Source organism: Seriola aureovittata, chromosome 10 (assembly GCF_021018895.1).
Source record: "Seriola aureovittata isolate HTS-2021-v1 ecotype China chromosome 10, ASM2101889v1, whole genome shotgun sequence".
Lineage (NCBI taxonomy): Eukaryota > Metazoa > Chordata > Actinopteri > Carangiformes > Carangidae > Seriola > Seriola aureovittata.
The window spans coordinates 13,446,728-13,469,144 of NC_079373.1; the positions used below are offsets into that span (position 1 = coordinate 13,446,728).

The 22,417-nt window shown below is 38.5% G+C and overlaps 2 protein-coding genes across 3 annotated transcripts in view; one reads left to right on the top strand and one right to left on the bottom strand.

Moving 5' to 3' along the window:
- Positions 1–54: 54 nt before the first annotated feature.
- zgc:162879 (ras and EF-hand domain-containing protein) lies at positions 55–11,480 on the top strand. Of its 2 annotated transcripts, XM_056387082.1 has the most exons (17): positions 55–651; positions 3,561–3,713; positions 5,093–5,183; positions 5,548–5,643; positions 6,291–6,368; positions 6,459–6,574; positions 6,667–6,735; positions 7,733–7,814; positions 7,949–8,019; positions 8,133–8,322; positions 8,400–8,501; positions 9,491–9,635; positions 9,724–9,805; positions 9,946–10,060; positions 10,147–10,260; positions 10,371–10,447; positions 10,537–11,480. In XM_056387082.1, exons 1-17 carry the CDS (start codon positions 341–343, stop codon positions 10,637–10,639), a joined length of 1,995 nt encoding a protein of 664 aa, XP_056243057.1. In that variant the 5' UTR covers positions 55–340; the 3' UTR covers positions 10,640–11,480. The 2 variants fall into 2 exon arrangements, with proteins under 2 accessions (XP_056243057.1, XP_056243058.1); XM_056387083.1 differs by lacking the exons at positions 55–651; positions 3,561–3,713 and adding an exon at positions 4,918–4,958.
- Positions 10,979–22,417, bottom strand: part of fkbp16 (FKBP prolyl isomerase 16) — a 31,723-nt gene continuing 20,284 nt past the window's right edge. Inside the window, exons 5-9 of the mRNA XM_056387087.1 lie at positions 16,609–16,826; positions 14,114–14,295; positions 13,787–13,864; positions 11,760–11,897; positions 10,979–11,652 (exon numbers count right to left, since the gene is read on the bottom strand). Of these exons, the coding sequence (XP_056243062.1) occupies positions 11,566–11,652; positions 11,760–11,897; positions 13,787–13,864; positions 14,114–14,295; positions 16,609–16,826 (703 nt within the window). The 3' untranslated portion in view covers positions 10,979–11,565. The remainder of the gene's footprint in view (positions 11,653–11,759; positions 11,898–13,786; positions 13,865–14,113; positions 14,296–16,608; positions 16,827–22,417) is intronic.

Sequence of the window (22,417 nt, forward strand, 5' to 3'; positions counted from 1 at the left end):
CACCTGAAAGGCAAATAGAGGCAAGCACCTGCGTATTTGCTCCGTTTCTATTGTATTGCAGCTCCACTGCACACATGTATGACAGCTACCTGAGGAAGAAGCCAAGTAATTGGAAACTTAGCTCACTGCAGCAGCAGCAGTAGCGGGTCGACAGGTACCTGGAAGTGGCGCATCGGGTCCATTGATTCAGATGATACCCGCCTACATGGAGATCTAGACCAATGAGTGGCTCTTCGGAGACCTTAATTGAGAGTAGTTACCGAGGCCAGTAACAAAGAGAAGCGGTGTTAAATTTTAACTTCACATTTTACAATCTTTGTATGTGTTTCATTTCTTGGCCATGGACCGACCCAGTCTTCGGAGACTGTTTTCTGCTTGTGATGTGAACAAGTCCGGGAAGATCGAGTACGAGGACTTCACGGTTGTTTGCCGGGAGCTGAACGTCCCCGAAACCGAGATCAAAACTCTGTTCGACAAGTTCGACGCGGACGAAGACGGATACATTGACTACAGCAAGTTTTCGTCCAGGTTTCATGAAGTTTCAGAGACTCTGGACCTGGCGTCTTTTGGCGCTGGGTCGCCCCAAAACCAAGGGTGTTCGTGGGAAGAGTTCGTAGGCAGAATAGACTCGGAGTCTCTCCTGTCTGAAAGGTAAAAATCACATCCGGCTTTCCTCTCCGTACTTTTTTTTTTTTTTTTAATTACACGTAGGCATACATGTCAGCCTATTACTGTCATTAATAAATAATGACAAAAACATATTTTAACTCAAGACCCTCTTACAAGCGTTTTTCTGAACATTCAGTCGGATCCTACGGTCTAATTTCTCTCAGCTGGTGGAATTAATTAGCTTGTTGTCACGTAATCAACAGGTGGTCATATGTGTGCCATCTCCATGACAACTGAGCAGAGCCGGCCCAAGCCTTTATGGGGCCCTTAGAATTTAATTTGGCCAAGGGCATAGGTTTGGTCTCAACATTGGTAGGGACGCAACAACCCTGCCACCCCTCCAAAAAAAAGAGATTGACTTTTTAATGCCGTCAACCAAACGGTTTATTAGCAATATAAGATCTGAAATTGCATTCAGAAAATACCAATACCCATTCACAAATGTAATATGTGTACATGTGTTTTTGTATTTGTATATATGAAATATATGAAAGGTTTACATACGAAGTAAAATCATATATGTATATGCAGTAAAGCCTACATATGTAAAAATATATATATATATATATATATATATATATATATATATATGTTAAACCTGTAAGTAATTGGAACAATATCATATATTGACATATATGTCTAGCTAATATAAACATGTATTTTAGTATGTCTGTTTATGTTATAGGTTTATGTTATAGACATATGCTAGATAAATATATATCTATCCCAAAGCCAGTCAGTATATGTTCATTATATATGTAAATATAAAAGATAGACATGTATGGTTAAATTTAATAAGAAATTATTAAGAAAATCATATACAAACATATAGAATTTTAATAAGCATGTTATTTTAATGAAGTTGCATTTTACTCAGAGTAATTCATGTTATGAACTTATATCTTCATATATCCAGATGATGTATGTCATAATAATATATCCTCTTGTAGATGACACATATGGGAACATCACTCTTTATATAGGGACAAGTATGTCATAAACATCATAAATCATAGTATAGAACAGCATAAAACTGTCATAGTTGAGTAAGACATTAAAAGGTCATAGTATAGTAAGGGGAAAAAAAATCATAGTTAAGGCATTAAAAGGTCATAGTATAGTAAGGCATAAAGATTTCATAGTATAGTAAGGCATAAAAATAAAAAAAAAAGATTATAATCAGCTTTATTTATATAGCACCTTTCAAAACACAGTTACAAAGTGCTTTACAAGACAAGATAAAATTGAGGATGAACACTGAAAAATCAATCATAAAAACAATTTTAAGAGTTTTACAACATTGGGGGCAGAGAAAAGTGACGATGAGGTTCAGGAAAAATGAGATAAAACAGTCTAAAATAATGAATTGATGAGAAAAAGGATCATGACTTTATATAATGATACATATAAAACATTAGTAGATTAGGCCCCAGGCCCCGAAAAAGCACACCCATAAAAATATGTCTTTAAACGGGATGTAAAAGAGGGTAAGGTAAAACGTCATAGTACAATAAGGTATAAAAACTAATAGTATAGTATGGCATTAAAAATACATTGTATGGTAAGACATGAAAAGTAATAGTACAGTCAGACATTAAAAGGTCATAGTAAGACATGAAAATGTCATGGTATAGATTGATATATACTTTACTCATCCCCTAGAGAAAATTCATGTGTCCAGTAGGTCACTGGAAATAATAAATAAATAGTGATAATTAAATTAGTCCACATCCTTTTGCTGAGTTGTTGTATAGAATGATGGCAGTAGGAACAAAGGATCTCCTGAACCTCCATGTTCTGCAACGCAGCGAGATGAGATGTTTGCTGCACCTGTAGCTGCTTCTCTGTCCTGCCAGAATGTTGTGGAGAGGATGGTTGGTGTTGTCTAAGACGGCACCATCTTACATTGCATGCGTCTCTCCACAACAGTCCTCGACTCCTGCTAAGCACAAACCCAACCTTTTTGACCAGCTTTTCCAGTCTCCTTGTGTTAATGTCTGACAAGCTGCTGCACCAGCAGACTGCAGCATGAAAAAATACACTGGCCACCACTGACTGATAAAACATGTGCAGCATTTCACTGCAGACGTCAAAGGACCTGAGCCTCCTGAGGAAAAAGAGCCGGCTCTGCCTCTTTCGGGAGATGGCATCTGTGTTCAGGTACCAGTCCAGTTTACTGTCCAGGTGCACACCTAGGTATTTATAAGTGTGCACCACCTCAATGTCCTTCACTTGAATGTTGACTGGCCTTCAGGTGGGCCTAGACCTCCGAAAGTCCATGACCGTCTCCTTGGTCTTGGAGGTTTTCAGAAGGAGGCAGTTCTTGTCGCTCCATTCACTGAAGTCTATCGTCAGATCCCTGTACTCCTCCCGTTTCTGATACGCGCCACAATAGCTGTGTCATCCGAGTATTTCTGGATGTGTCAGGACTCACTTGTATTTAAAGGCCATGTTATACAGGGTGAACAGGAGCAGAGCCAGAACAGTCCCCTGTGGAGCCTCAGTGCTGCTCATCACTGTCCCTGATACACAGTTAACGAGCCTGACGTACTGCGGTGACTTAGTTCGCTTAGGCCTTGCAACTGAGCAATCCTCACTGCACAAAGAAGACTGTGGGATGCGAATAAAAGCCCAGTAAAAAGGCTTGTAAGTGGACTTTTTTTTTTTTTTTTTCATCTACATGACCTTTTAACTGACATATGTTGTTTTCATATTGTTAATTACATGTGGTGAAAACCTGAGTATTTCAAACATAGTGAGTGAGCATAAAGATGGACAATAGGTGAGTATTTGATACCAGAAAAATAGATTTTGGGTGGAGTATGACTCTGAGAAAACAGCACTGACCTGTTCATTTCTGTTGGTAACTATTTGTTCTCCTCCTGCTGTAGTCTCAGGGAGCAGCTAGCTGATCTTTACCAGGCCATTCATTCCTCTGCAAACATGACTCTGCTGCAGCAGTATGAGGAAATTATCCACTCTCTGATCAGTCAGAGCCTGGACACCAGACTGGAGTGTGAACAGCTGGAGACCAGTTTAAAGAGGTGAGAACAAATGTCACAGTTTTCCTTTTGTGGAGCCTATTACACTTCGGAAACATTTGACCTGTGAACTAGAAAGAAATAACGGTGATGAAAGAATGTGGCATTATTTAAACAATAAGTAAAATCACATAGGTGTAAATGATGATGATGGTTTGCAAAATTTAAGTGAACAGCCATGATCACCCTTACAGAAGCGAAACTGTAGATTTGTTTTGACTACACAGTTGTGGTGACCGGCTGCCCTCTTGTGGCTGTAAACCTTGGGGATGAAAAATAAGTAAAAGTCCACCTACTGCAGAGAAAAGGTGTCCTCAGCTGTAATGATCTGGGTGTTAGCCTAATTTTGGCACTATGAGCAACGCTATGTGTTGTACCATTCAGGCAGCAGTTAGCGGGCTAGCTAGTCACTATGCTGACACAGACATAGACAGAAATTAATGCTGTTGGTAGGCCAGTATAAATGGTATGCATAAGAGGAAGTCCACTACCACATTGTTTGTCCCTGGTATCAAATTATCATATTATCATTATTATCAAATAATGTCCTAAATGATTAGTCAAAAAAGTCTTGTATTACTCACTTGTTTAGTATAAAAAGATTATTACGTTTATTGTATCACAGTGTCTTCATATTGTAGATGCAATATTTTTAAGAATATTGTCATGAGGTCACCCTGGTGTTGTGAGCAGTAGACAGCAGATAATATTGTCAATTTAAGATGTTTCACAATAGTTGCTGATACTGTAAATACTGTACTTTGTATTGTAAAAGCTTTTGATAATTTCCTTTAAATCTGTGAAGTGATCCCTCATGTTTTACCTTGAATTAACTGTTGAATTGTCTAAGCTGTTTTTGTTTAGTTTCTAAGCTCTTTCTGTGGTTCACTAAGTACAAGGCATGAGAAAGGGGACATTCCTTATTCAAGGAAGTAGGAAGACTTAAATGTGCTGCCCTGCCTGTTCTTTTACTCACTTTACAACCTGAATATTCCCATCTATTCTACCTTTGTTTCCACTATCAGCTGAAATTAACAGACCTTTACATTTTTAACATAAAACTTAAACTAAAATAAAACTTGTGAGATCTTTTATTGCGAAATTCCACTCAAAAAGTTTATCGTGCCTGTGGAATCTGCTTTTCAAAGTCTGTCTGTCCCTCCCTCCCTCAACACTGGTTGGTTCTTGTGTTGTCTGACGAGAGCAGAGCAGTCACAACTGCAGCACGTTTTCAGTCAAATCAGTCAGGTACAATTGACATCCAGATAGTGGGTGAATGGATTCTTGTTTTAATACCTACTATATTAATCTCTAGGACTGCTGTTGGAGAATCTGCTTTGAGTCAGCAGCATCAACTTGAATGTATATTTCTGTTCACACAGAGCTGAGGAGATGAACAACAGTCAGCTGGCAGAACTGGAGGACGATATACAGCAACAACTTGTCAGAGCAGAGGAGAGGGTGAGAGATGAGGTGAGTGGGATACCTGCAGCATTTATTGTGGACTATTGCTCCTGTGATTCACTCTAATGTTTATAAAAAAAGAAAGTCCAAGTAAAATGTATCATACCAGATGAATTGGCTGTTATACGCAGCTGCATTTAATCAATAAACAGTGGACAGAGAAATGGACTAAAAGAAAGTATTTTTATTCCATGGTGAAGTGAGCTTTTCTACACATTTCTTGTTGGTTCTTGTGAGCTACCTGCATATTTGTGGTGCAGCGCACAAACAGCAGGTTACATGTCTCCTCACAAAGAGCCTCTGTAAAGACAGATGAAAGCCGCTCTTCAAGGCCTGAGCCGGCCTCTTAACTGCTTTGGTTTCATGTTTGTAGGAGCGTAAGAGAATGGATGGAATCATGGCCTCCATGCAAAGGAAGCATGAGAATGAGGTTGCAGACCTGCATGCAACTGTGGACAGACTGCTAAAGGTAGCGTTCGCCACACAAATGTGCAATTGCTTTGTATTTCTGTAGTAAACAGATTATACGAACATGGTTTAATGTTTTCTTACAACATGAGAAAGAGAGAAGAAAGGCACTGCACCTGAAAGACGACATGAAAGCTCCTGTATGTGCAGCCCTGCCTTCATTCCTGAGAGAACCCCCGCTGCACAGAGGAGGAAGTGTTTTCTAAATTTTTAATTATTAATACCCATGAAACAGCACATTTAAAGACCTATTAAGACCTAATATCTTTCATCCACAAACAGTATATCTGCAATGTGTCAAGATCCACCTCAGAATCAAATACATTTCCAATGTGTCTCCAGTGACCCCTCTTGACCAAATTCTGCGTCTGCACTCTGCATTTTAGGGATCCTTATCAAAACGATGGTTTGTGTTCATGTGTGAAAAAATAAAATAAGATAAGACTGTTAGCTATAATATTGTTATGAGATTTTTTTCAAACTCTTAAATATTGGCCCCAAACGTCCAGTATGTGTTGGGGTATAATTGATATTTTTGCTTGCCAATACATGGAACTGCAGGTCTGGAAATTCGTCCACTGTGGCTCCGGTGTCCTTATCAGCATCTCAAACTGTTTAACACTTGTAATGTAAATGTCTCTTCTCAAGAGCCAAGAGGACTCTGAATTTAATCATTCAAAGGAGGAGGTGGTCAGACTGAACAGAAAAATCAGTGATCTTTCACAGGTAAGTCATGTTGGAAGTGATGGGATTAGATGAATAAATTACATGTATGCTGTATAGAACATCCAAGATATTCATTCAATCTCCTCACAGGAAAACGAGCAGCTGCGGGCCTCTCTGTTACAAGCCCAGACGAACATCGCCATGTTGCACTCGGAGCTGGACAAGCTGAAGAACATGTATGCAGATCAGAAAGCTCAACATGAAAGGTGACGCACTGTGCTAACATCAAGCTCAGCTCATGTCTGATGTACACAATATATGACCCGGCATCCAATACTGTGCGTGTATGTTTTTACAGAGAAACTGATGATTTGAAGATGATGGTTATGGAATACCAGTCGTACTCCAGTCAGATTCAGATCCTCCAGTAAGTCTGTCTTTGACATGATAAAGCTGTCTAGTTTGGATATTTAGTAAATCTTTTTTTTTTTTTTGGTGTCTTAATCAAGAATGCAGAGATGATGAAGTTTCAAGCAATGCTAAGGACCTAGACTTGGTTTTCAAACTGTCAACTTTTTTTCAGAAACTATTAAAAGTTAATAATTGCAACACTTTTGGATTGAAGGTTTGGTCCATCAAAAACACATTTTCTCACTGACCTCTAGTGGCATCTAACCAGGCACAGAGTTTGAGTTTTAATTGCTCAAGTTTTAAAGAGATGTCTCTGAAATTTCTGCTCCTACCAAAATACCATGGAGGTGGGCTGAAATTTGCTTATGGGGTTCATTAAAAGTGGAAAATTGCCCTGAAAGTTGCATTTAAAAGCCACATCAGGAATATGTCTCTTGAGAGAGAATGTCCACAGACCCTACTGTGAACTGTTTTCAGCAACACTTTTACCTCAACTCCCCCCGTTTCACCTTTTATAAGCTCCTATATAAATGTATGATTAATGGTTTATAACACACTGTAATACAGTTGTATATCACCGACTATAATTAGTTCCATGAGCACCATAACTGGAGGCTGGTGTATAAACAGATGAGGACAGTTGTAATGATATACAATGTCTTCATTTAGGAGAAATTATAATGGCCTCATTCTGTATCTCTGTACAACTACATTGTAATGGATCATAAATGATTTATTAAATGTTTAAATAATAATTATAAAGATTATAAATGCAAAATATTTCTATAGTTTTATTTGTGTGAACCAACCCTATAACCTATTACCAGAAGAAAGACGTGCGGGTTATACTCTGTACATAGTAAAACAATGAAGTTCTAAATTTGACTTCTGAATACTTTTATTCTGTGCTGTACTTTATACTATACTCAGCCCTTGAATTGCCACTACAACTTGTTTACTAGACAACTGTTGTATGAAAGTAAATCTGTCTTGCATTTCCTTATCCTCATTAGGGAAATGAATAAAAAGCTGTATGACAGTAACGACGGGCTTCGCTCTGCCTTGGCCAGTGAAGTGGTTGCAGCTAAAAGAAGGGTAAGTCTCTCGTTTGCTGATGACACATTTCCTCATACCCACTGGCACTACATCAGATAGAAGCTGAAGCTAAATTGTTTTCACTAGTTCAAGTGTAAAAATTTCCTCCCTGACATTGCTAATCTGCTCAACAGCTGTCTCCCCAAAATGAAATCCCAGCCCGAAGGATGAAACCCCTCCGTCAGAGCACACTCAACCACAGCAGGTATATCAAGTTGTTTTTTTTTTTTTTTAACATACTTTCAATCAGTGGATAAATCTCAGTTAACTAAATTGTCACAGCTAAGAGCCGGTGTGTCTGTCGGTGCTTTGGTGCAGCTCAGAGCTGGATCCCAGCAAAACGACGTACTCTCATGTTGCTACCTGGGCTGATAAGTACCTGGACAGTGGAGTCTCTCTGCCGATGGACACAGTTGAGAGCTCAGCCAGTGATTATGACAGTGAGGACAGCAGAGGCTCGGTGGAAACGGTGCACCACAGTTACTCCTATGTCCCGTCTGATGTGGAGGTCAGAACACACATTTGGTTCAAATAGGTCACAAAATGTCAATATGCTGCTGAGCTCCCACGACTCGTCTGTCACAGATATCAGAAGTCAAATCAGAGGCTGCAGTGTCGGTGGCTCCCAGCAGGGCGAGCTCCATCGCATCATCCCTACGCAGACGTTTGTCTGCATTTTCCACAAAGGTAAAATGATTTAGCCTCGGTCAAAAGTTTTTGTCACCAAAAGGGAAAGTAAATGAAGCCAAGAAAGTTAATGCAAACAATTCCTACAGATGACCCAACGGTTGTTGACTTACAAACCCTCTGTCTGTACAAAGGCCGTGTTGGAACAAACTGTGTTACCACACCCTCTGATGCATCATTAGGACAGTTCTGTGCATCAGGAAGTAGTTTTGTATATTGCTGTCAGAGTGGTGAGAGAAAGGCCAGTAACAAAGGAAGACAGACCGGTTAGTCAGGGGTTTATCCTACATCAAAATAATGAGCCAAAACTTCAGAAGTAAAGAACCAGACGGTGGCTTCACACGATGCAAGGCCACCACAGTCTCCAGAGTTAAACCCCATGGAGCTGGTTTAGGATGAACTGGACAGAAGGTGAAAACAAAGCAACCTACAAGTTTGTGGGAATTTATGCAACAAACACCACAAATGTGTTCAGTTGCTGGTCAAGATTTAGATTAAATTTAGGATTTAAGATTCCATGATTCCTTTTTAAAAAATTGTTATTTAATTGTTCTATGTTTTAATTTCAGAGTACACTGAGACATTACATAAGTAAATGTACATTTTCAGTAGGTAAACTTTTGACATAAACTACAGTTCAAAACTTTTAGACATGTATGCGTTTAAATTACTATATTTCAGTGTTAAGCAGCTACATTTTGAAATATAGTAATTGAAATGCTGTAAAATTACAGGTACATAGTAATATGTAAAAAAGCGTGTTTTTTTTCAACCAAATAATTTTTCAATAAAATTTTACCAAGATAACATCATTCATTATCTTGATAATTCATTATCTTTTTTTTTTTTTTCTTTTTTTTTGTCAAATTACAATTTCCAAAGTCAAGAATCAACTTTCACACTCTGGCAAATACTAAAATACTAACACTAATGATTAAATAATAAAAAATCATGAATTTAAGTCTGTTATCTTTTGTTCATTTCCACAGCCATTAGAAGCAGATATAGAAGAAGGTGAGGAGCCCGCTCCGATGTACCGTCTGGTTTTAGCTGGAGATGCCGGAGCTGGAAAGTCCAGCTTCATGCTGAGACTGACGCTCAACGAGTTCAGAGGAGACATTCAGACAACGCTGGGTGGGTGCCACAGCAAACATGTCACATTTGATAAACCCCTGACGCATTCTTGATTTCAGACTTTGTAAATCTGCTTTTTGATTCTCAGGAGTTGACTTCCAAATGAAGAGGATGCTCGTGGATGGAGAGAAGACGAACCTGCAGATATGGGACACAGCTGGGCAGGAGAGGTACTGCACTGGCTCAGTGTTTCTCAAGGAAGTAGCACAAGGGAAATCGTGGTGTTGTCAATTAAAAATGTGTCAATATGTAACTGGAGAATAGAAATTGCTCTAGACTAAAAATAGGTTTGTATTTCTTTATACTTTAGGTTCCGGAGTATTGCCAGATCTTATTTCCGTAAAGCTCATGGCGTCCTGCTGCTCTACGATGTTACTTCAGAAAGCAGCTTCCTCAACATCAGAGCGTGGGTGGATCAGATTCAGGTAACTGTGGAAATGCTGACAGACACATAGTGAATGAATGAGGATATATTTCACTATGTGCTTTGTTTTTTTTGTTTTTTTTACAGGATTCAACGGATGAGAAAATCCCCATGTGTGTTATTGGAAACAAGGTGGACCTCCGAGAGCAGCTCGCAGACGGAAGCTGTGTGAGCAGTTTGCACGGAGAGAAGTTGGCCAAGGTGTGTAACTTTTCATTCCACCTGATGGAAAAATGTTTATACAGACGCCTGGCCTCCCAGGCGTCTAAACAAACTGACTGCACTCAGGTATGTCGATGCTCTGCTCGTAGGCATACGGCGCCTTGTTCTGCGAAACGAGTGCCAAAGAAGGAACCAACGTCGTCGAGGCTGTGCTTCATCTAGCGAGGTAGGAGGCCAGAGAGAGAGAGTTAGAGTTTAAAGTGTTTTTCCATCACAAACCATGGCAACACTCAGCCTTTTTTCCATTTTCCACAGAGAAGTAAAGAAAAATGTCAAACTGAGGCGGCAGTCAGATTCTCAGGTCAGACTGAGTCCAACCAACCCGAAGAAGACTCTTAACAACTGCTGCCGACTGTAGATATCAGTAGATACCATGGAACAATGAAGGACAAGTGATTTTTATTTTGTGATGAAGGAACTAATTTTCTTACATGTTTTAACCTTTAAAATATTTAAATTTCAAGCTTTAAATATTTTTTCATAAATGTTATTTCTCTGATCAAAATGAAGGTTTCTATTACTTAAAAATTGCACATGTACATAATGTAATCATGCATTTTATGATAATTTTTTTTTTTTTTGCAGAATTAAACAATAAGCAGATCTAATTAAATTGATGCACTTTAATCCTTTGAGATCAAACTTCTGAGACAGATGTAATTGGTTCTTGAAAAATCAAGAGAAAAAGACCAGATACAATTTTGAAACATTTTATTTTAAGCATCAGTGTAAGAGACATTACAGTGCAGTTTTAACACTTTTAATTGCTGAAGCAGAATTTCAGATTTGTGTTGTTGAAGTGTTACTCATTTACTAAAATTACTTTTTGTGGTTTAGTTACAGACTTTACAAAAGTTCCACAGAATTTTTTTATTTGAGTATCTGTGATACCAGGACATTTTCCAGGACCTATTTTTTATGACAAAAAGAAATGTAATCCCGTTTCCAAATAAAACAGATATAACTGGAAAGATGGCCGTAAGAAACTTCTGTTTAATCGATTAGCAAAAATCTCTGCTGCTATTGTGAATTCACCCAATGCTGCACTATTCTCATTTTCATAAATACTGCACACTTTTCAGTGAGGACATTTTTCTACCATGTGAAACTCACATAAATACAAGTTCAGGCTGTGGTGCTGCTGCGGTGCGTACCTTCTCACACCTTTACTGTAGAAAACTCTTCAAATGTAATGACTAAACAGGCCTGGAGACAGAACTCTACTCCTTCAGATGACAGTGATGGCGATGATGATGATGTTCAAAGTGCAACCAGCAGAAGACTTCAGTGTCTTGCAGTCAGAATCACTGACGTCACTAAGCTTCCCAAGGCCACCACCAGAGCTCCGAGTATAAACTTCCAGGAAATTCCCTAAAACACCACAGCAAAGACACACAACAGGAACAGTCAAAATCCAGTCTGTTCTATATCGGGAAAAAAACATTTACAGTACTGGTGACATTTCTGTTTTGGCTTACAGATGGTTTCTTCTTCGAAGGAATCAGAAAAGGTGCGATATTGTCTCCAAGCACCTCTGCAGGTTTGGCTTTCCATTCCTTGGTTTCTTTGCCTCCTGATTGCCTTTTGACGAGTTTAGATAACTCAACGTGGATCGCCTGAAGAGAAAGGGAGAGAAACACCCTAAAGCATATTGTTTAAAAAAAAAAAAAAAAAAAAAAAAAAAGCAGCTTTGTGTAGATCTAATGTTGAGAAGGAGACATGAAGCTGTTTTAATCTTGAGGAGCAGGTAAAGTTGCAGTATTAAAAATGTCCAGCAGGTGAGAGCAGAGGTCTGAAAAGCAAAGCTTTAGAAAGCATTAATGACCAATGCTAAAAAGAAGCCAACACATCATCATAATGTTAATTTTTTATTTTCCTTTTTAAAAGGCACATTCCAAGTGTCTATTCAAAGGACTCGTATCATATTTTGTAAATGCTTTCACTAGATTACTCTTAAGAGATTGTCATGGAAAGCATCTGCAGCTTGTAACTACATGTGCTTTGTCTTTTTAGTGATCATCTACAGACTGCAGTACAATAACTTTCTCACAGAGCAGCTAAATCAGGCTTCTCCGAAGTATTTTATCCAGCATAGAGACAAGGGTGTAATTACCAAAGCAGCAGATATTTTCGTTTTGTCTAGACAGGATCGGTCTTTGTGTGGCAGTGTGTCCTATAGGTCAGGTCATTGTAATACTGGAAGCAGTGTGTTGTTGTAAACAGCTGATAGAAATAGATTCTTCGCACTTACTTATTCAAACCCAGCTTGCAGTGCGTCAAAAAAGTGAACTAAAATAAAGCCCACCGGCCGGGATTATTGTTCATTTTGGTTGTGAACAGTTCTCCTGACCAGTTATCTTAATTACACGGTGTGGAAAGTCTGTACTGTGGCTTGAAAGACCAAGTAAGTCTCTTTCGTACCTTCCCCGTACTACTTTTACAGTGCATGGCCTCACAGTGACAATATTCAGCTCATGCGTGTGTTATTTTTACCAGGTTTGCTGGACAACTCTGAGCAGTGTGGTCACAACTGTAGACTGCCAGATGTGAAGTTTGCCAGATCCTCTGTGGAGGATTTGGCAGATTAGACGAACCACACAAACAAGACGGAACAGGCCTTCATAAGTACAGAAAGTAGTTGAGCGGGATCTCTTTTCTTCAGGCTAATGTGTGAACAACTGTCTCTTTAAACTCAAAACTTTCATACTGAATATGAGGGGGGTTTTTTCTTCAAGATGAGGATGTAGTGGCCACAGTTTCCCATAACTGCTTTCTGTTAACTGACAAGGTCCAATGAAAACAAGCAGTTGTAAGATGTAAGGGTGTGGATGATGATGAGAGGAACTGTGAATATTGTGAGCCCAATTAGGTGGAACCTCAACTTCACTCTCTTAAATTGAAGTTCCAGATTGAGATTTGATCAGAACTGCAGCTGATGATCTGAATCACACACACTGTGTTAACTGACTTGAACTGAATGACTATTTGTTTTCTCAATGTTTGTTCATTGTTTTTTCACCACGTTAAGCAGCATGGCTTTATAGTAAATTCTGTCATTCAACTATATATATATATATATATATATTATATATATATATATATATATATATATATATATATATATATATTATATATATGTATATATATATATATATATATATTATATATATATATATATATATATATATATATATATGTATATATATATATGTATATATATATATATTATATATATATATATATGTATATATATATATATATATATATATATAATATATATATATATATATATTATATATATATATATATGTATATATATATATATATATGTATATATATATATATATATATATATATATGTATATTATATATATATGTATATATATGTATATATGTGTGTATATATATATATATGTATATATATATAAAGGATGGATGGGATTGTCAGGCATACGTGGAAGAAGCATGGCGAGTGGGATAAACCTGCTCACCCACATAATCTCACCTTGGTGGCCGGCTCCAGTTTCAAGGCCTTTTTTAGCACCTCCATCGCCTCTTTGTATTCACCCTTGTCTGACAGGAGCTGAAAGAGATTAGAAAACCCACAGTGTGAGCAGTGCTAGAGGACCCATAAATCAAAACAGGCAGAGAACAGACAGCAATAATGTAGCTGCAATTTTTTCCTCAAAAATAATTAAATATAATCCCATATTAAACAAATTCCTCTTCCTTCTAGGAACTCTCCCTGCAATAATCATTTATGGAGTGATAAAGATAAAATGAGATGCTCCATGTTGTCTCTCAGTAATAACATCACAGGATGGGCCCTCACCTTTCCCGCCCTGAAAAGGGCCTTGACGTTGTTCTGCTCGAGGGTCAGAACGTCGCGGCTGGTGTGCAGCGCCTCGTCGTACTGCTCCAGTTTGAGCTGAGAGGTGGCCAGGTTGTTCAGACACTTCACCCGGTAGTCTTGCACCTCTTCCTCCTCTGCCTCCACGCCGCCATTGCTACCATCTGTACAGAGACAGAGCCACACAGCTGTTCACGTATGATGCGCTGTGAACATTTAACCACAAAATAGCTATGAAAAAAGGTGAGACACAGATTAGCTACCTAATCTGAGAGGAGTTTAAATAAAATAGTTGGATTTCCAAGGAGAAACTCCCATCAGGTGTCATTATAAGGAGAGCTCACCTTCTGTTTTTTTATTCAGCTAAGTATTATATTACTGTCCCTGCTGTAACAACTGAATGGTTTCATCATTAGACCCATACATGTCCAGATGAATACAGTGTTGAGCCAAGTACGGAGCACTTTTATTCTTGGCCCTGACCGTGATGGGTAATAAATATTAGCAGCTCAGGGACAACATCTGCATGGGTTCACATCTCTTTTTATTACACTTCATTTCTCAGATTTACTGTTGAATTCCAAAAGCAGATTCCACTAAAGATGCTGTCCCAACTTGGAGTCTTTAAAGTGGTATCGAATGATATTTTTTTGTCACGTGGGGGCAGCAGAACAACAGGAAAACAACAGGAAAACATAACACTGACATAACACTGACATATATTATCACTATATATATATATATATATATATATATATATATATATAGGCAAACGTCTACACACATCCAAAAGTTGTGGAGTTGTGTGTCTGCTCGCCTCATATTTAAATTTTCATAAACTTGAATACACAGGTATATACAGCTCTTCCTGATCTCTCCACTCTCTACCCCATTTCCCCTCTTTCAACCCGACCTGTCGAGGAAGATAGCCAGCCGCCTGCCCTCACCACTGGCACCAACTGCTTGCTCATGGTCCGAACTGTTGGGTTTCTCTTTATAATAGTGTAAGGTCTTAACCTTACTCTGTAAAGTGCCTCAAGATAACATATGATATGATTTTTTGCTAAATAAATAAAACTGAATTGAATTCTTTGCTGATTTGGTTCAGTCTCATCAGCCTCATTTCCAGCTGCAGCAACAGCAGATGTTTTCAGCTGAGTTGTGAGCCAGAAAAAAAACAGCTTAAAAATGTGGACAAGCCGAGTAGAACTGGGAGGGGGCCGCAGAGTCGTGAGTTCATCATTACACATGACCATTTTTAAAATATAAAAATATTGATTAGTGCAGCTTTAAACTCCAAGTCTACAGATTTCTTACTGAATATGCTGCCTCTCTTTTTTCTCAGCATATAACAATACAAAAACAGTAAAAAAAAAAAAAGCATTTGGGATGTCATGTGATTTATCCGACAAAATTACAGTTTTAGTTCTCTGAATATCACTATTGGAATTTTTATGTTTATTTATTATTCAATTAATGATTCCTTAATATTGTTTAAATGTATTTAGAACTTTAGCTACTTAAAACTGAAACTCCACGCACGCGGTATTTCTAAAACTTTCCACATGGTAAAAAAACAAGTTTCTTTCTTCTTTCTCTTTCTTTGTTTCTGTCTGTTCTTAATCCCTACTCAATTTCATTTATTTACTTCCATCAAGACAGATATTTGTAAAATTCTTGTTAAAAACCTGCACAAAATGTTGAATGAGAATTCATGTTTAGTTGCATGTGGTTACTACTTCATCGATTAGAGTGATTTATAATCCCCTCATGCCATGAATTGTATTTGTAAATTAAGTCTGATAGGCCCAGAATGACTCAAAAGGAGTTCACATGTTGGTGTCTCTGCTTCTTAATTATTATTTTTTTCCGGTCGTCTTCTCATCCACTAATTAGGTGATCTCGATGCCCTGATAAACTCCTCTCTTCAGTGCCACGGTGATTCCACTCACTGATCCACCATCATTGATACATTATAAGGCAGTTCATGTTTTTCTCCTCACTGACTTGTTCAGTCACATTTTCCTCTCGGGCCCACCCTGCCTCGTCAATGATTAAAGTGATTAAGAAGGTGGAAATGATATGAAAGTTGATTAGCTTTGATTATGCAAAAGAATTAAGCAGAAAACATTTATCGTGGCCCTCGGCTCAGATGGATGTGGTTTTGCATCGTGATGGTGCGATTAGTGTGACGGCAGACTGGAGGGGAGGACTGAGCTGTTATGTCATTCTGGGCTCAGATTGATGTGGAAGTGTGTCTGAGGTCTATCAAACGCTGTGTTTTATGTTTGTGTGTGTGTGTGTGTGTGTGTGTGTGTGTGTGTGTGTGCCCACACACATTTATCTGTGCTGTACTTCCATTTTCACCTTTTCCTGCACAGATAATGCTCACATCAGCTAGTATGACACATTCCTCATAGAGTCGACAGTATGGAAATATTTTCTATGAATAAATTCAGGTTTTGATACTGGGTTACCTTGGCTGCGTGTTGTTAGCACATCCAGAGCCATACAATAGGCTCTGGCAGCCATGCTGTATTCTTCTCTCTGGAAATGAAAGTTTCCTCGCTCTCGTTTCTGGTTGCCGATGCGGATGCGGTCTGCGATGGGCAGAGTTAATGGGTCTGGTTTCTCTCTAATGTCCAGCAGCTGTAGCTGGTAGAGTAAAGGAGCCCAGGCTGGAATATCAGGCTCTCTGCACATAAACAAACACAAAAACAAACACAGACATAATCAATATCATTACAGGGCGAGCAGTAAAAGAGCTTATGAGTACTTTATCTAAAAGTTACTGCAGATGTCTTTTAAAATCCTCCAAAGAACCCACTGATCTTTTAAAGGCTCTTTAAATCAATCAGGAAATCAATCTGTTTTCAAGTGATAAGTGTCAGCTTCAAGAAAAGCAGAAACAAGCTAGTCAATATCCTTCACACGAAACCCAAAGCTCTTTAGCTAATGCATGTCATTTGATAGTCATGTTCAAAATACAGGACAGAGTTTAGTATACTGAATTTATACTGTTATAAAAAGTATAATGTAAAATAGTTTGATAGTGATAGTTCTGTTTAAATTTTTATTTTCCCCTCCAAGAGCACAAGTTCATTGGGTGGGACACCAGAAGCACTACAGTAATATATCAAAACCAAACTCACCGTTAGTTTGGACAATTTGTAATTTACAAAAAATAAAATAATCAACTTTCACAATAAGTCAAATATTATTATTTTGGTGCTTTTGTCTCCGTGGTTGCCTACTGCCAGTAAACACAACAACAGAGATATTGAGCGTGGCTGTCATATCTTGGACTCACATTAGACAACAAACTCTGCTTTGATCAACACAACACTGATATGATCCGTCACTGCCAGCAAAACACTGCCATCCCACAAACTCAAAGTGCTCTGTGCTGCTCCTCCTCACGCTCTACTGCTGCTGCTATTCTCCAAACATGTGTTACATTACTGCTCCTCCCGCTTCTGAACCATTTTACAACTGGTTTACAACATTTGTAACCATTTCTCTCCGACATCGATTGTAATATGGAACAAGCTGTCTTGGTGTGGTTGAATCCATGTCATGAATAAAACAAACCGCAAACAATGACAGTCTTAATACTGATCAAATACAAGAAATATCCAAGTCTCCAGAGACCATCTGTAACTAGACATAACTATCTTAAGTTTTGCTAGATTCATTTTCTTTTCATTACTTTTAAGGTCAAACAGTTTGAGTGTGAGTGAAAACATACTGACATATTTGAACATGTTTGGAATAATGCACAACTATCTTTGATTAACTTGTCTTCTACACACAGTGGATGCAATGACCCACATTGACTATTAGCGTGTATATATTATTATAATATGTTATTATCAAGAAAACATTTTCTATGTCAAGTTGAACTAACATCCACCTTTATTCGATGTTAGCTCTCATTTCCAAACATCTGCAACGTCTCACAGTTAACCGTGTTTTATCAAAAACTAAGAACACCTCGAGGAGGTTGAGTTCCTCGAAGTGATGAGTCAGCTGAACAGATGAGTTTCCAGTGTGATCTGGAGTTGAAAATCTCCCGTCAGACAACTCCAATGACTAACAGAAACATTTTTATCCCACAGCACCAATGAATACTTGAGGTTTTGTGTCACTGCCTCTGCCACAGGTATTGGTCAAATGCACGCAAACACACTTGAACATAAATACAAAAAATTGTGAAATCACGATACACAGTTCAAACTGTAGATTAACAGTGTTCTTAATGATATATTTGTGGGTTTTTTTCACGAGCTTTGACAGCTGTTCTCTGTATAGATTAAATTTCACTGCATCCAACAGCTCACACACCTTAAAAGCAACACATTTAAAGACGTCTGAGTGACTGGCTCATTTAAGCAGACAAGAATTTGAGACTGGTATGAGCCTGTGAGCCGTTGATGGCTTCATCTTACTCAAGAGTCACTCAGACGGAAAGTTAATTTGGTTTTCAATCATCTGGCTCCTGTGACCACATAGTACACAATGGTCTATTATCAGTCGCTCTGTGGAGGCTGATTCCAAAGGTGTGAGAGAGGGACGGAAAGCAGGACTGTTGCATGACTACGTTTGCAAAAAGCTCATTTTGAAGTAGTCTTCAACAGCTTCTAACAAGATGACTGGAAAATACAGGAAAAAACATGCTGTTTAAACATGCATACGATATTAGTTGTTGTTAACTATAATAAAACCCAAATGACACAAAATAAAGTGACTTTAATCTATGAGAAGGATCCTGACAGTTTAATGAGCTCAACAAAACAAAGATCTAAAACTTAGTCAGACAGAAGTAAGTACAGCGTCCCCACAGACCTCACCCACTGACCATTTGCTGCAAAGTGATAGTACAGGGAGTTGTCTCAGGCCATGAATTATTCAAACTGGTTGTGTCAATGACACAATTTATGTCTGTCAAACAGAATTAGTTGTATCCCCAGTTACTGTGAGGCTGTGTCAGCAGGTGGGATCAAATTACCCTTTCACCTCTCCTCTCTAGAGACCTCCTCCACTGTCACAGGAGTGTGAAACCAGCAGCTGAGCTGAGGCCTCAGAAACCTGAGCCGGATCCCGGCGTTCAAGACTGGAGGAAGTAGTGTTCAGAGACGTTATCGTTCTGGGCTGTGAACGAGTGGATGCAGGTCTTTTTAGAAGCCATTCTGAACTATTTTTGACAGCAGCGTTTACTCCTGTCAGCTTGTTTTTGCATAACTACTGCATGTTTACGAGGATCAGAGACTTGTTAGCCGAGTTGTGTAACAAGCGTTCAAGAGCAGCAGAGAAGAAGACAGTTGATTCATTTATGAAGAACATACACCACATGGCTTGAGTTGCACTGGGTAATGTTAGTTTTTCTAAAACGGGCCTCATACATTTTACCATTAGAGACGACTCCTTCTTTCCTGCTAATGTCATGCATTTTACTAGAGAACTAAGAATGTGAAACCATTTCCAAACAATTTGCTGCACAGTTTGCACAGTGCATGAACATACTGTAACTGTGTTTTGTTCTTGCATACTTTTCTCTACTCTTATCTCAAAATATTACACAATATTCTGAAGACTGCGTATTATGTAACGGTGTGCAGCGAATAACAATAACGCACACAGTGTCCTGCACACTGTGCCCTACTAGAGCCTGGATCCAGATTAAATGGACCTCTGTGACTTCACCTCTGAAGCCACTGCTAAAGAAATAAATACAAGGCCATAAAGCTGTTCAAACTGTTCATACCTTTAGTAATGCTAGTAGTCCTAGTAGTTTGTCATGTCACTGTTCATTGTTAGTGTCCCAAATACTGATATCTGGTGTGTCTGCAAACACTCTCATTCATTATTCCCTGTACAGTGATGGAGGAAATATTCTGATACTTTACTAAAGTAAAAGCAGCAGTACAACAATACTGAAACAATACTGATTAATCTGTAAGTACCATCATACTGTTTTAGTTGACAGAGCTGAAGCTAGTTAAAACATCTTATATATATATAATATAAACAATATATATTTTTGGATAGTTTAATCTATATAGTTACTTACTTGCATTTCTATCTCTGTGTCATTCCAAACATCTCGCCTATTCCACATTACAAGAAACTGATATGTTACAATAAAACAAAGAACAAACAAGCAAAAAAGTTACAACATTATAAGTAATAAGTATTAGTATATTCTTCCAAATGACTTTTTATAAGGTCATCATATGTTTTGTGTGTCTTAAAATACCACTATGATCAATTATACATATCAAACAGAGGGAATAATAATACAAATAAAGAGCTGCCTATGATAATAATTAGAAACTAATATAATAATCTGCAGTTGAGGTAAATAGAGTTCTAGAGTCGTTGAAAACAGTAGTGGATCACAGATGCAGGCCATGCTCTGTGTGAGAGTCAAAATAAGACAGGTATTCTGTTGCACTGTTTTTGTCTTTAATTTATGCGTTTGGTGATTTTGTCAGACGACATCGTGGCTATAAAAACAGGATTTAGCAGTGCAGAGAAGCAGCTTGGAAATGGCTTGGAAGTTAACATATTGTCTTAATGGGCCACGTTTCAGTCAATATTTCATACTTGTTCCATCGTCTGACAACAGAAACAGGAAGAGATTTAAATGAGAACAGCTTCATTGTGAATTCAGCTGTAATAAAATACTGTATATACGAGCAGAGAGTAGGAGAGTACACAATGATGTCAGTTGTTTACAGCAGTTCCACAACAGTTTTCTACTACATCCTCAATATTGCACATTGACCATATGCAGTCCAGCCATACAGTATACTACATTTTGACCTAGTCTTGTTTATCATGTATAGGGTCCAAAGGTCTAAAACAATGCAGGTACAGCTGCTTCAGTGCAACACACACACACACACACACACACACACACACACACACACACACACACACACACACACAGACTGCTCACTGTCTGACAAATGGCAATCCTTCACATGCAGGATTCAACAGGTGACCTTTGAAGCATAATGTTATTTTAAGCTCAGCAGCTAATGCTGTCATCAAAATAAAAGTACAGTATAAAGAGGACAGAGTATGGATTTATGTCTATAACACTGAGGAATAATGTGAATAGCTGAGAGTTGAGCTTCCATTGTTGCCAATATGAGAAACAAAATCAGCATGACTGGCAAGCTGCCGAGTGTAATCTGAGAACGCAGCGTGCTGACAGATCTATAAGGTTTACGGTGTCATGTGGGTCACTGGTGATTAGCACCACACCAATGTGCTGCTGCACTGAGCTCAGCCAATGAGCCCCCAGGGTCTTATTAGTGCAAACAGGAAGCAGAGGCTGGTCAGCGGGGTGAGATCCCTCCACAAGATCCCAGTGAAACCCAAACCTGCAAATTTAGCGCAGGTCCACGTCCTAAAACTGAGCTGTGGAGCGGGCTTCCCTGCCTGCTCCTGTTAGCCTCTCTTGGCTACTCTAGAAGTGACTCATCACACAAACAGAATCTTTAGTTCGTAACACTACCATTAGCTTAGACATAGTTGTCATATTATTGTAGTTTTTGAGCATTGATAAAAAAAATTAGAGATATTATTCTACTTCCTGCGTTTTACGCACCTAATCACAGTGACTGTGCACTGGCCTCTGAACGCTGCCAGACACAGATGACCTACAACTCAGCACTGTGCCTGTGTAAAGACACACAGAGTACAGGAAATGCTTCTGCTGCACTGCCAACGTGCTGCTCACGCTACGCTGTCTGTGTAAACACGGTGTTATAGTGGCACCTCTGTGGCACCATACTAATGCATTACTATTAATTTAGTTAAAGGACCACATTTTAATATGCTTTACTTTTTAAATTTGCTACTGTGGATAATGGCTGTTATTGAAGTGTAGCTACTGGTGATGGGTCTGTAGTTCTTTTCACCAAATGGCAGATGTCGCAGCTCTCGGACATTCCCTATATCTCAGACCTCCAATTAGGAGGACGACTGCTGCTTAAGGTCTGAATGAAATGACGTGAATGTGGCTTTAGGCACAGCGGTGCTCTGAGCTAAATGCTAACATGCTCACATTTAGCATATATGATAACATATGTTCACTTCGCATTAATTAATAAGAGCAGCAGGAAAAAAGAAAACCTTGTTACAAGTTGTGAAAAGCAGAGAAAAAATTATATTTTGCTACCTATTGGAAAAAAATTTTAGACCCAATGATGGCGCTAGAGAAAAAAATGTCAGGATGATCTGTGATTACATTGAGAGGAGCATGAATGTGGGCAC